General features: G+C 36.5%; 1 protein-coding gene across 2 annotated transcripts in view; it reads left to right on the top strand.

Annotated features, from left to right (window-relative positions):
• The window catches only part of Calcrl (calcitonin receptor like receptor), a 90,214-nt gene extending 85,893 nt beyond the window's left edge, over nucleotides 1-4,321 (top strand). For both annotated transcript variants that reach the window (XM_027422703.2, XM_027422704.2), the window contains one exon: nucleotides 946-4,321. In XM_027422703.2, the coding sequence (XP_027278504.1) occupies nucleotides 946-1,170 (225 nt within the window). In that variant the 3' untranslated portion in view covers nucleotides 1,171-4,321. The remainder of the gene's footprint in view (nucleotides 1-945) is intronic.
• The last annotated feature ends 9,625 nt before the right edge of the window (nucleotides 4,322-13,946 follow it).

Consider the following 13,946-nt stretch of genomic DNA (forward strand, 5'->3'; position numbering starts at 1 on the left):
AATTCTGGGCACCTAATACACCCTTCTGGCCTCGTTGGATACCAGGCATGCACACATTTGAGACACTTACAAACATTCAGACAAAATAATCATACACATAAAATAAAAACAGTAAATTCTTGAAAATATTAAAAAAGGAAAGAGATAAAATATGCTTAAGTGGAATAGTAACATTCCTAAACTTTTTTTTGCAATAACTTTTGTCCAATCTAATGCATTATATTAGGAAGTAAGGTCTGTGACCTGTTATTTTCAGAAAGTAGCACAATTTTAGGATGCAATAATCATTCAATAAAAGCTACCATTAGTAATGATGATAGGCACAATTTCTCTTGTCCCTATATTGTGTTGTTTGCATCTTCCCCAAATTCCTATATACTCTCAACACTTATACTCTCATTTTATTTAGGTATCGATATAAAATCATATATACATGTTATGTTGGATATGAAAGGTATAGATGAATTGTGTTTGACAAGAATACATACACTGTATTTGGATTATTATAGCTTTAAAGACAAGACACAGAATAAAAATGTTAAAATTTTAATTAAATAAAAAGTACAGATGAATCGCAATGTGTTCCCTAATATGAAAGTGTTTTACTTAAGATTTGTGTGTTGTATGTGTGGTACCTGGGACCAAATTTAGGGCATTACACATGCTAAGCAAACAACTTATCAAGGAGCTAAATCTCTCTCGTGTTCCTTTACTTTTTACTTTGACTCAAGGTATCAGTAAGATATTCAGGCTGGCCTGAGCTTATACAGAACTAGCATGAATGCAGTCTTTGACTTTGCAATCTTCCTGCCTCAGTTTCATGAGTAGCTAAAAGTACAGACCAGGACTGTTGGTAAAACAAACGCTTTCTGCAAAACATTTTTTGGCTGTGCTTCAAATAGAACATTTTTATCTCATCTGTTTCTATTTCTTGTTGATTGATAGGTTCAAGCAATTCTGAGAAGAAATTGGAACCAATATAAAATCCAGTTTGGAAATGGCTTTTCCCACTCTGACGCCCTCCGCAGTGCATCCTACACAGTGTCAACAATCAGTGACATCCCAGGATACAGCCACGACTGTCCCACTGAACACTTAAATGGAAAAAGCATCCAGGATATTGAAAATGTCACCTTAAAGCCAGAAAAAATGTACGATATAGTCATGTGAAAACAGAGAGAGCTCACCTGTTTTGTGCCACTTGAACCTATGATGTTATAACCAGAAGATTTAATAGCAAACGGATTTCTTGAATGCCACGAAGAAAGCCCTCAAATGAAATGAGACTTGTGTTGATCAATGTTTAGCAACCCTCTCTATATGGAGGGAAAAGCCTTAACTAATAATGTTAGCCAGTAAACACTCCCACTGTGGCTGATTTCAAGTTGCCAACCTGATATCACTGAATGTGGAACTGGAAAGAAAACAAGCACAATCAACTCTTGGGAGCTGACATGCTGGAACCCGCACAACCCTGCATGCTCTCACAAATGGATGATGACTGTGCTCATTCACACCTGTACAGACCAGAACTCTGCTATTCTCGCCAGAGGAGACCTCTCTCAGTCTTACAGACATGTAAAGAAATATGGCTTTTGTTTGTTATAAAACTCTCTGTCCTATTGTCATTTGGTGGCAGTGAATGGTTTGCCCAGAAAAGACTCCAACCCACTTTATAACTTCTCTAATGGATGAGATGGAGTTCATTATCTCTGTTATTTCCTGTTCTTTTCTTTAAGAAAAGCAACTGAGTAGAATTTCTATGGGTTTCTCAGTTGCTGCTACATACGGTTGTATCCTGTGGCATATCCATTTTGACACTTGGTGAGCAAAACCTACAATTTGCAATCCTTTTCTGAGTCACTAGGGAGACATGTTGGTGGAAGCTGCAAACACTTTGCCAGCTACTGAAAAAACAAAACAAACTAATCAAACAAACAAACAAAAAACTGCAGGCATAGGAGGAAATCAGTTTTCCTGAATCTGTAAATAGAAACTTTGGCCTTTCCATATCTACTGTGTAGACAAGTAATCAATCATTTTACATGAAGGGAATCAATGAAGGATTTCTTTTTATCTTCTAAATCAGAGAGAGAGAGAGAGAGAGAGAGAGAGAGAGAGAGAGAGAGAGAGAGAGATTGCCGTGCAAAAGACCGCAAAAGAACCTGTAAATAATCTGTCATTTTATTGCTTCAATTAAAAACACGACCTAGGTAACTTTTAAAGCAAATAGATAATGCAGAATCATATGCCACTTGGTATCTAATACTGTATCTGGGCTGATTTTATGGTAAAGTAGAATCTTGAATTCTATATTTGGTAAATATTTTAAGGACAACCAGATACCGGCATCAGATGTTTGAGAACTAAGAACAATCCCAGAAACTTCAGTGATAAGATATGAAATATTTATTTTAAAATGCAAAGCCATAATTTTACAAACACAGTATCTATGGTGTGCTGACATTTCTTCTTTGATTTTGATGACGACTCACTGAAATCAGGAAGTTTTTAACAACTACAGCAAGGAAAACTAGCCTGCTACACATGTGGACTTTAATTTACTAAAATACAACTTTACTGACTTTTACTAGATGAAGATAAATGGTTTTGAAAAAGAACCAGGTTATTTTTTAAATGAACCATAGAGGAATTTTATCAATATAATATGCACAGTTTCAGTATTTCAGTAGACTACTACAGATGATAATACAAGCCAGGGAAAGCCTTGAACTTATCATTGAGAAGGAACTGTCAGTCATTCAGGTAATAATTAAATTAGGACAGAAGAAAGTCTTGTTCATGAGTAAAGTGACATCTAAATGGATTCAGTTTTTCTAATATTGCTTTGTTCTGGACTTTCTGCAGAACAAGATTGGCTTCAGTTGGTAAAAGTCAGTTTGGGGAAAGTCATGTATGTGTTTTTTTGAAATATGTCAGTCAGGTCACAATGGGTGAAAGTAATGATTTAATCATCACTAATTGTGTTTTATGCTGCAATAGTTGTTTAAACTGTCAAGGAAAATAACTCAAATGAACAAGAACTAGCATATTAGATGATCTGATAGATATACTTGTAATTTATCTATATGGGCAAAGGTGTTACCAAGGTAGTTCCAATTTTGTGGATTTCATAGCAAGTCATCATTAAAAAAGGAATGCAGATTGTTCTGAACTTTCAATTGCCAAAACTGTACAAGACATCCATTTACAACACTCAAATTTTAGCTGTTAGACTCATATCTTTACTGACAGTGTTCATGTAGCTCTGCATTCTTCTGAACTGTTGAGTATTAACCATAAATGATAGCACAGAATGCTGTTACCAGAGAACATGTTTTAAAAGGTATTATCATTTTCAGCTTTATTATTCTTTTATCATACTGAGTGTAGTTGAGATTTCTTTACTGCTAACATCACTGCGGTGTAATCCTCATCCACACCAGTCTGAGATTCGTCAGTATTAGTTTTGTAATGATATTTTTGAAACTAGACTTCTTTAAGGCTGAAGTGCCAATTAAAACATTCTGTATTGCTTGTAGAAAAAAATCTGACAGTTTTGAAAGAAAACTCTGGTGCCTAAAAACCGATTTGGAGACTTTCTAGTATTTTTAAAGTTAGATCTATCATTTTTTCTACAATTGCTTGCTAAGTTATGGTGGACATTTTTAGAAGTGACTTTGTATTTTTTTAATTGATAAATCATCCATTCTGCAGCTTAGGTTTTGTTCAAATATAACAAACTGTGTAGAGTTTAGTAGTCCTTGCAGTGTTGCTCCCACTGTTTAGATATTTTAATGTGAATCTATTTTAACTTCCTTTGTGTTTTAATTTGCTCACAGAAACATTATCTGTAAAACATACTCAAGATGTTCCATTCACTTAAAAGAACTTATGTTATACCTACTTAAAAATCTCTGTTTGGATTTTATGAAAATATTAAAGTTGCAAATTAACATTGATTTTCGCTCATCTTCACTGGAGTACAGAGTAATTGAATTTCTCACAAAATTCTTGTAACAATTAATGAAATACTTTGCAAAATAAATGATGATGTCTTTAGTCCTCTCTCTAAAGACTTCAATCAACTAGTAAGTGAATTTAATAAGTTAATCAACAAATATAAGAATTTGTTTTCCATGATAAAAATTATAACATGCACACATTCTTCCACTGTAAGAAAAGGAAAGTTCTTCTCATATAGAAATTTTCCTCCTTCTGCACCCCTTTCAGTGTATGTGTTTGTGTTAAATGCTAGAAATAATAAGAATAAAAGTATTTTAAAAAAAGAAAACATAGTCATAGCCTCATATAAATAAAAACTTAAATGGTCAAAGATTTTGTTTATTTCAATTTCTAATGATGGAACCAGTAAAATGTCATAATTATATGAAGGAGAATTTAAAATATGATATATGCTTGAGAATATAAAAATACAAGTGAATATACAAAATATTGTGTTTAAGAATGCTAATTAAAATGTACTTATTGATAAAAGTAAGCAAAGCAGTAAATACAATTAGACTTCATATCCAGAAGAGATAGGCATTGGAAAAATATACTAATATTGATATAGAGTTAAAAATAATATAATGCTTACATAAAGGAGAAATGCTTACATTTAGCAAAAATACTCCTTATAGTATTTTTGAACTATTCAGTGGCAAAAGGTTAAAATATGGAGCCAACTAGGCAGATCACATACTGCTCAACCCATTTTGAAACTATTACCTCTGAAGTTAACCATTTGTAAAACATAAATCTCTGAGTGTGATGCCAAATAACAAATGCTAATTCATACACAAAGTGAAGTTAACATTGTTACAGCTGAGATTACATTATTATGTTACAAAACAAATTTAAGTCTACCAACTGTTCCAAGCATATGTTATTCCGGAAGCGCACTGAGCATATTAGAGTATGAAATGGAATTCCTCCAGATAGATTTTACCATTTATATAGCATCTGACAATCTAATACGTTTCAGCTTACTTTTTAATTATGCACAGTGGTAGGCTTAATTTTAAAATAAAATTTTAGTTATCCTCCCCCATATTCTTATCTACATCCCTGACCACCCTTGTGTCTTCTATCCTTTTATCTGCTTTCATGTCACAAATGTGCTACTGTCCCCCTTTGTGGACACTTCATTTTTCCTCTTCCAACCTCTCAGTTAGTTTCTTAGTTATTCCCACACTCACCCCTTTTTATGCACACATATGTAGTCATTAAAAGCTAATATTTGTGCATAAAACAGATTATGTGGTTTTGTCTACGAATTTTGGTTACCCTTCCAGTGTAATACTTTCTAGGCCCATCAGTCTCCCTTCAATTATTTCCAGGTTCATCAATCTCCTTTCATTATTTTGCTTTTCCTTATAGTAGAATAAAATTCGGTTGCCTGTATATACTATATTTTCTTTATTCATTTATGTATCAGCGAACATCTAGGTTGGTTCTATTTCCTGGCGGTTACAAATAATGTCTTAAGAAATGTGGGCACCATTTCGGCAGCCATAACAGCCTAACACGTGCTTGTCTGACCTTGCCTTGGTCATTAGGAGGTCAGATGCCTGCCTCATGGCAAAAACCAATCAGAAGTTAGTTGGTAGTGCTATGCTTTATGGCTCTGGGTGAGCTTTATGGACAAGTGCACAGCAATGACATGCAGAGCCTAGCAACCGCCCTGGGAGGGCCTATGGGCCATAACAACCAGTTGGCCAATCAACACAGGGCAAGTCCTCCAAGCTTGGAGGCACACCAATCCTGAGCCTGTGCGTACCCCTAGACACTTCCCTTATGCTGCCCTATAAGATCTTGGTCCAGTGGCTTCTCAGAGTCTTTCCCCAGCCATCCACCATGGCGGGTGGATAAAAGGCCCCAGCTAACATGGGGTTAGCTCATTAAACAACTGTAATTTAGCCTCGTGCTGTTTGCATCAAAAAAAAAAAAAGAAAGAAAAAAGAAAGAAAAGTGGGCACATGAGTACCTCTGTGATAAGAGAGCCCTTTGGCTATGCATCAGGAGTGGTACAGCTGGTGCACATGGACATCCTGTATTTAATGTTTTGGGAATACTCCATATTGATTTTCACAATGCTACTGTGACAGTGCACTGCCATGACAGCAAGTAAGAGTTCTTTGTAAGCATGAAAATCTTTGCACAATGCTGCTTTGTTCTGAACCTATGAAAACTACAGTTCAAACTACATGAATAAATTTACAACATACTTTACAGCAGATGCAGCAATTTAAAAAAGTTGTTGAATTAAATACGGTTCCATCTCTCTTATAATTGCAAAATGAAATTGTTTATGTTCCAACTGGAGACCATTTCAAAATCCCTCAGTTGACCCAGAAACAACCCATCCCTTGGATCAAAATTAACACACTAGTTTCCAAAAGTTTTGTAAACAGTTACCTCAGCTCACAGCACACAGGAGCAAAGGATGAAAACAGAACCAAGAGCAAAGACATAGTCACTTGTGTTTCGTGTTGTCCCATGGGGGGGGGGCATGTGCACAACTTGTACATGTGTGGTCCCGAGCCTCCATCTGCTGAGTGCCAAGAGCATCATAAGTTGCATGTCTCTGGCTGTATATCCAGGCTACAAAACAAATATATGCTCAATGAACAAAGGATTCATTGCATCCCAGGAACAACCCAGGGATCCCCGTCCTTTTCTTTGTTTTACTTTATGTTTTTCTTTATGTGAATTATTATTATTATTATTATTATTATTATTATTATTATTATTATTATTATTATTATATTTTTGTTACAAAATACAATTCCTGATGATCCAAGTCTGTATGTCCAGGTCTGCAATTGTTTGTGTTCTTTGATTAACACATGCTCCCTAAATTCAGGCTAACCATATATTCTAGTTTAAGAATTTAGATGTGTTTTCTTTCAGCCCTGGCATCAATCCTGGTTCAGCATTTGTAGTTCTACCATTATGATCCATGGGAAGAAAAATGGAGAGAGGCCTTGGCTTTTGTTTCTGCACTTACTTCTCTCAACTTTGGGTTTGCTTTGGCTTGGTATTTTTTCCTGTGATGAGAAGTGATCAGAATCAAGGAAACAGGTCTCCCTAGAACTTAAATCTGAACTTGTTAGCATATCCTAGACCACCAGACTCCAAATGTTCCAACCCAGTGGCCTTTGCTCATAGAGGTATGATGTGAAGTTTAAGCTGAATTTTCCTTTCTGGTGATATGTTGTACATCTTTTATGACTCCTCTTAGTTTTCAAGAATGACCTGAGAATGAACAAAGGGCCTTTCCAAAGGCTAGAGGGCAGCTTATTCCCAAACTAGCATATTTATATACGAGTCTCCAAGGATTTTGAGCTTTCTAAGAATTCTTTTAATTTCTCCATTTTTTTATTTAAATTAGAAACAAGATTGTTTTACATGTCAATCCCAGTTCCCTCTCCCCCCTTCCTACCCTGCCCCCCACTAACACACTACCTATCCCATACCATTTCTGCTCCCCAGGGAGAGTGAGGTCTTCCATGGGTGGGTCTTCAGAGTCTGTCCTATCCTTTGGGATAGGGCCTAGGCCCTCCCCTGTGTGTCTAGGCTGAGGGAGTATCCCTCTATATGGAATGGGCTCCCAAAGTCCATTCCTATGCTAGGGATAAGTACTGATTTAGTACAAAAAGCCCCATAGATTTCCAAGACCTCCTCACTGACACCCACATTCATGGGGTCTGGATCAGTTCCATGATGGTTTCCCAGTGATCAGTCTGGGGACCATGAGCTCCCCCTTGTTCAGGTCAGCTGTTTCTGTGGGTTTCACCAGCCTGATCTGGACCCCTTTGCTCATCACTCCTCCTTCTCTGCAACTAGATTCCAGTTCAGTTCAGTGTTTAGCAGTGGATATCTGCTTTTACTTCCATCAGCTGCTGGATGAAGGCTCTAGGATGGCATATAAGTTAGTTATCAATCTCATTATCAGGGGAGGGCATTTAGTTTTCTAAGAATTCTAAATAGGGTGTTAAAATGATTTTCAAAGGGGAAAATATGAACTTACTGAATTACCTTGTAGCTTTATTTATATACTTGACATCTATCTAATAATAGGCTTATACTTAGACTCTTGCTTGAGATATTTGTACTAAGGAAGAGCCTGAGTACATATGTTAGATAATAGTTCCTTGGTTTTCACAAAACATATGTATTCCCATACTTACTTCTACTAATCCTTCCTTATCCCAGGTTGAAAAGAACATTAAACAATTAAGTATTCTTTTATTTAAGCCATAGGTTTTCCAGACCTCTAGTACATATATTGCATTATATATTATATTCATTATAATAATATATTATATATTAAACCTCACACACGTTTTTAAATACATCAAACATAGTAATTCCTAGTGACAATATCAAACCAGCCACTATTTTACTATTTCATCATTCTGCTGTTCAAATATTATACCAGTGAATCTTGAAAAGTCTCTAAAGTGACTAATTATGTGTCACTTGTTAAATAAAATTATGAGTGTCCCTGCAGAAATCATGAGCTTCCCCAATGGTTGCATTTTAAAGTCTAGCTGCACTGCTCTTTCAAAGATCATTTCCGAGTCCCTTCTCACATTGAAACAGGAAATATGTTGTACTCTTAAGCTTTAAATTAAGCCTCAAAGTTTTTATGTACTAATTTTTTTAATTACCCAGAAGATTTGCCTTACTCAAAGTGTAATAATCCTTCACTGTCCTGTTTGGTAACTATCTATGCAAAACCTTCTCTCTGCCTATGTTCTACTCTCCAGAGGAGGGTATCACACACAACTTGCATAAGCAGATGTAAAATTCAATTCTTCTCCCTCTTTCTCCTATAAAAATGTACTCAGGTTTGTTACATACTTGTCCATCACGTGTCTGCCTCCTGTAGCAAACATTGATGGGCAGCTCTCAGCATGCAATGTGACAAACCAATGAGTTGATTCCTGCTAGAATTGACTTTGCAGAAGCTCAACAGATCCCCTGAGGTCGGTCTTCCTGTAGCAATCTGGCTGCTGTTCACCTCATCATGGTTGGTTTCTGGCTCCCTTACAGCTCTGTCATCTTCAAACTCTAGCTCTCCTTTAATGTATCCTTACCATTCAGTCCCTTGTGTTACCTTCTTTCTTGGCTTATACAGCCTGTTGCATTTGATGAGAGCTTGGCACATAGTAGGGACACTAGTAAGTAGCTATTTTATTTTTCTCATCTAGCAAAACTCTATCGGAACCTGTAGAGGAAATGCAATCCTTAGTGAGCTTTTGAAAGTTTTAGCTCATGTTACACTGTCACCAAATTATTAGTTAAGACTAGCTAGTGCCCACGTCAGGTTCCAATCAGTGCATACAGATAAGAAACAAGATAGAAGAAAATGTGATAAAGCTCTCTAAAGGCCTTCTTACTGCCCCTTAATAACTAGAGTTTGAAGAAAGTATCTGAAGAACAAAAAGATCTGGAAGAGTAAAAAATGTGGTTTTAAAATAGTTTCTGGAAGAAGGAATTGACAAGGGGGGAGGACTTGCTACTGTACAAAGCCACAAAGTATTAGCACATCCTTTTCCTCAGTCTATTGTCTCTTTGTTTTCATATTGAAAGTAGTTCGTCCCTTTCTACTCTGTTATTTCCTGTTGGAAGAGTCTGTCCACAGTAGCTGAATTGAAAGAAACCCTTTTCTGTCCTGTTCATTCATCTGATACCACCATTCAGCTATCACACATGGCAGCCAGGTCTGCTTGGCTCCTTGCCTCTTTGGAGCCATAGCCAGCAAGGTCAGCACATAGAACCAGGGTGGAAGTGATGACCTTGAACTGCCCTTTGACCGTGACTTGTTTTTGTCATCTTCAACTATCCATTTCCTCAAATGGGGGTTGGTTGTAACAACAAAAAGGAATGCCCTGAAATACAGCATTTCTGAGAGGTTCTAAGGAATTCAGAGGTGTTGACGAATGCATAAATCAACAAGCAAAGCTTTGCAAAGCATGTAGAAAGAGATTTGGAACTAGAAGGAATAAGACATTGAATGAGGAGGCAGGGAACTGGAGGGCTGCTGGTGATTTCCAACGAAGTGCTTAATCAGCTGTGATGTAACTGATGTAGCTGCCCCACAGTGAGGTAGGTGCTCCCATGGTCCTGGAGACCAGTTTATTCTACATCTTCCAGAAAACATCTGATTCACATCCTTTCTCTTCTGTTTTATCATAGTGAACCACATTTATCTGATTGCAAGAGAAGCATCTTTTACACGGGCTGATAACTATGTTTCTTGAGAGGGTACCCTCACCCTTTAGGGACTAATAGATAGAAACCACAGTTCTTGAATTTGGATGCAAAGAAAACTTACACTGTTGTTTTCCTTAACAGGCTAAAATGTAGGATTTCTTCACACTGAATATAGCTACAAACAAATCAACTACGGTTTTATCAGTACCGGTTAATTTATCATTTGTAAAATCACAGATGTGGTGCCATCAGAATCATCACAGACATCTATATAGAAAAAATTTTGACCATCAGCATTTCAAAATAATGGCAGTCATTAAAGTTGTCCACATAGTAACTGTGCTATAAAGGAACAGGGGTGGTGCTGTATCACAAATTTGTTATTAATATTTCAATATAATTTATTTCCTGTTTGGTCATATAAAAATGTGATCCTGACAAAAGTGCCTGGGCTGAATTCACCATACTGCCAAAGAGGAGGGTCAAGATAACAAAACAACGAAGAACCTCAGTTCAGAAGAGCAATGGTTGGCCAGCAGAGCCTCAGGAAACCAACTACTGACTTTTTCAGTCTAGGTGAACCTGAGAACTTGGAGTAGAAAGTTCTCGGATGCTGCTAGTGTCTCTGAATCAGGTATATCTTGAATGTTTTTGCCAATAGCATTGTTCAAAAGAATAAGCAGCTCTTACCATCAAGGCCCAGAGCTGTTTAATTGTTATTGTCATGTTAACAAGGGTTAATGTGATTTGGAGATCATGCCTATACAAGAATGCTGAAATTGCTTACATTTTCTAAACAAGGTAAGGTATTTGCAGAGAGGCCCATGCTTTGAAAGGCTGGTCTCTTCTCATGTTGATAACAATATAAATAGAGATAGTAGCAAATTTATCAAGAATAAATGTATTTTATATTAATCCAGGGCAGAGATACAGAAGGAGTTAAGATACCATATTGAAGGAATAAATCCAGAGTAAATCAGTCATTGTCCCTGATGAACTGCTCATGTGAAGTCTCACTTGTGATTGATGGGTGATCCATTGTGACATCAGAGATCCACTTTATTTCTTATCTGGGACACTAGAAATCTAAGATAGAAAAACCTTGAGTTCTGTTATGTAAATATTAGTGTAATCTGAAGAACAGTGAACTTATCTTTACATTTATACTCAATTTAAATTCTAAGCTTATTTTCCCACTCATAATTCAGTTAGTTCTGCTTCAAATTAGATTAGTCTTTCTTTGCCTCTTAGGCATATCTATATCTTCTCATCCCAAAGTATATGAGAAAATCATGTGGTGATAAACTCTTGTCTTATAGTCTTTCTTTTCTCCAGTGACTGGATTTTAAATTATCATTAGCTCCTGAATTATGGTTCTGAATGTTAATAGATTAAATTATAAAATTATCAGTATTTCCTAGGAAAAAGGAAGAAACAAAACATGAAGGTAAAATTAAAATAATTAGTGCAATAGGGACTTATTATATATCATATTCTCTACTTAAATTCTAGAAGTTCATATCCTGCTGAGAATTCTAGCATCATTCTGTTCTTGTGAATCAGTGTGCACTTTTTTATGTAGCCATGCCATTTAAGCTTAGCTATATAATAATTAAGGAATAAGCCAAGTGTGGTGGTGCAGGTCTACAATCCAAGCTCTCTGGAGGTCCACAAGTTCAAGTCCAACCAAGGTAGTGTAAGACCACATCTCAAAAGGGGAATATTTGATTGAATATAGACAGCCAGAAATAAGAAAAATATGAGAAGAAAGCATTAATATATAGTAGGTAAAAGAAAATTTGAATACTTAAAAATATTCTCAGGACACTGTGCAGCTGCTAGAGCAGTGGTTTTCAACCTTCCTAATGCTGTAACCTTTTAATACAATTCCTCATGTTGTGGTGACCCCAACCATAATTTGTTGCTACTTCATAACTGTAATTTTACTATTTTTATGAATCATAATGTAAATACCCATGTCTTCTGATGGTCTTAAGTGACCCCTGTGATAGGGTCATTTGATCCTCACAAGGTGAGAACCACTGTGCTGGAAGTCAGGGCATAGCTATATTGTTAAATATATAGAAAAATTAACAAGCACAACAGATTTAGAAAACAGGTAAGTCCTGGCAAATTTAACTACAGACATTTAGAATTTGAGGAACTCGAATATAAAACCACTTTGATTTCTCAAAGGATAATGCTTAAGCCATCTCACTGTTAAGTTTGTTATTTGATTTGCTTATGGATTTCTTAGGCAACAAAAGCAGAGTAGGGAATGACTGAAGCACAGTGCAGTCTGATGCTAAACTATGAAATGATGTTTTAGTTTTCCTTGTGTCAAAATAAATAAAAGCTTTTTCATTCACATCCAAGCTCTCCAAAACACTCCAAGATTTACTCTAGTACAGAAAAAAAAATCTGGAAACTATTGGTGGAAGTTTTTCATCTCTCCTCTTTTCATGAATTAATGGGAGGGTATCAGGTACTAAATGGTAAATGATAACACATAATCACTTCATTCCTTTGATATTGTTCTATTCACTAAAAAAGGCCAGAATATAGCTCTGAAATCAATATAATTAGTGCCTTGTTTAGTTATCGAATATTTTCCCCCAATTTTCTGTCCTTTCAGTTTTGGATAAAAGAAATCTCAGAGTATCTATCAGGAATGGGAAAGGCCTTCATCTGTCCATTGAAGTGGTAGATACACCCAGTTTTAACAAAGCTAATAAAGATCATGGACAGTCCTGGAGGAATCACAGGTTTGTGTAGTACAGACAGACCTCTGCACAAAGCAGAGAGACAGGCTCATACTAACAGGTTCAGGAAGCCAGCTTATACAGAAGGAGTTTTCGAGAATCAATTGCTTACCTGGGTGCCTGTTGCAAGGGGAAATACAAAATACAAAGAACAAGAAGGGATGGGATGTTTTCAGAAGATAAAGGCTGCAACATTCCGTGTTCAGTTGTGCAGGATTCTGAGTAGGAAAGTCAAGCAGTGTGGTCACAGGCTCATGGATGGAGAAACGAGGTTCTAAATGACGGATTTGACAGAACTGAACTGGCTCAGTGGAAAAGAGGACAGGTCAAACTGAGACATGAGTTCAGAGCGGAGCTTTATTTAAGGCTGGATTTCAGGAATCCTTTTTTTTCACTCCCTTTTCCTTACTGCAGCCAATGGTATACCTACTAAACACTGAATGAAAAGGGACAGTAGAGTACCATTTGGAGAGCAAGAGGTTTATTTAGACATATTTACAAAAGATAATGTTGGGATGTCAGCTCAATTATCCAAATCTCTCTGTGTGTCTGTTCATTTCTAACCTGCCCCCTTTTCTTCATCTCTCCTTCCTTTTGCTCTTTTTTACTTACCGACTTCACCACTCTTTTTATTCAATGAAAATTTGATAGATGAGGCCATTGCACTGTGAGATTGACCGGAACTGTTTGGTGACAGGTAATGTAGGGGGTTAGTATTGGAGGGATTTGCAAAAGTGGTCACAGGTAGATAACTTGAATCCAAGGACACTTGAGAGTAAAAACCCAGAGAAGTTGACAGAAAACAATGATCTCTGAAGTAGAAGTGGAAAAAGGCACTGAGGTTTTAGGAAACAAGGTGAAGAAAAGTTTAAAGTCATGTTGTTAAACTTTGCAAGCCTGCAGATGCTAGAAGCAAGAGAATGTTGGTAACCTTGGTAGGAGCTGTAGAAGTGCAAG

The sequence above is a fragment of the Cricetulus griseus genome, chromosome 6 (assembly GCF_003668045.3).
Source record: "Cricetulus griseus strain 17A/GY chromosome 6, alternate assembly CriGri-PICRH-1.0, whole genome shotgun sequence".
Taxonomy (NCBI): domain Eukaryota; kingdom Metazoa; phylum Chordata; class Mammalia; order Rodentia; family Cricetidae; genus Cricetulus; species Cricetulus griseus.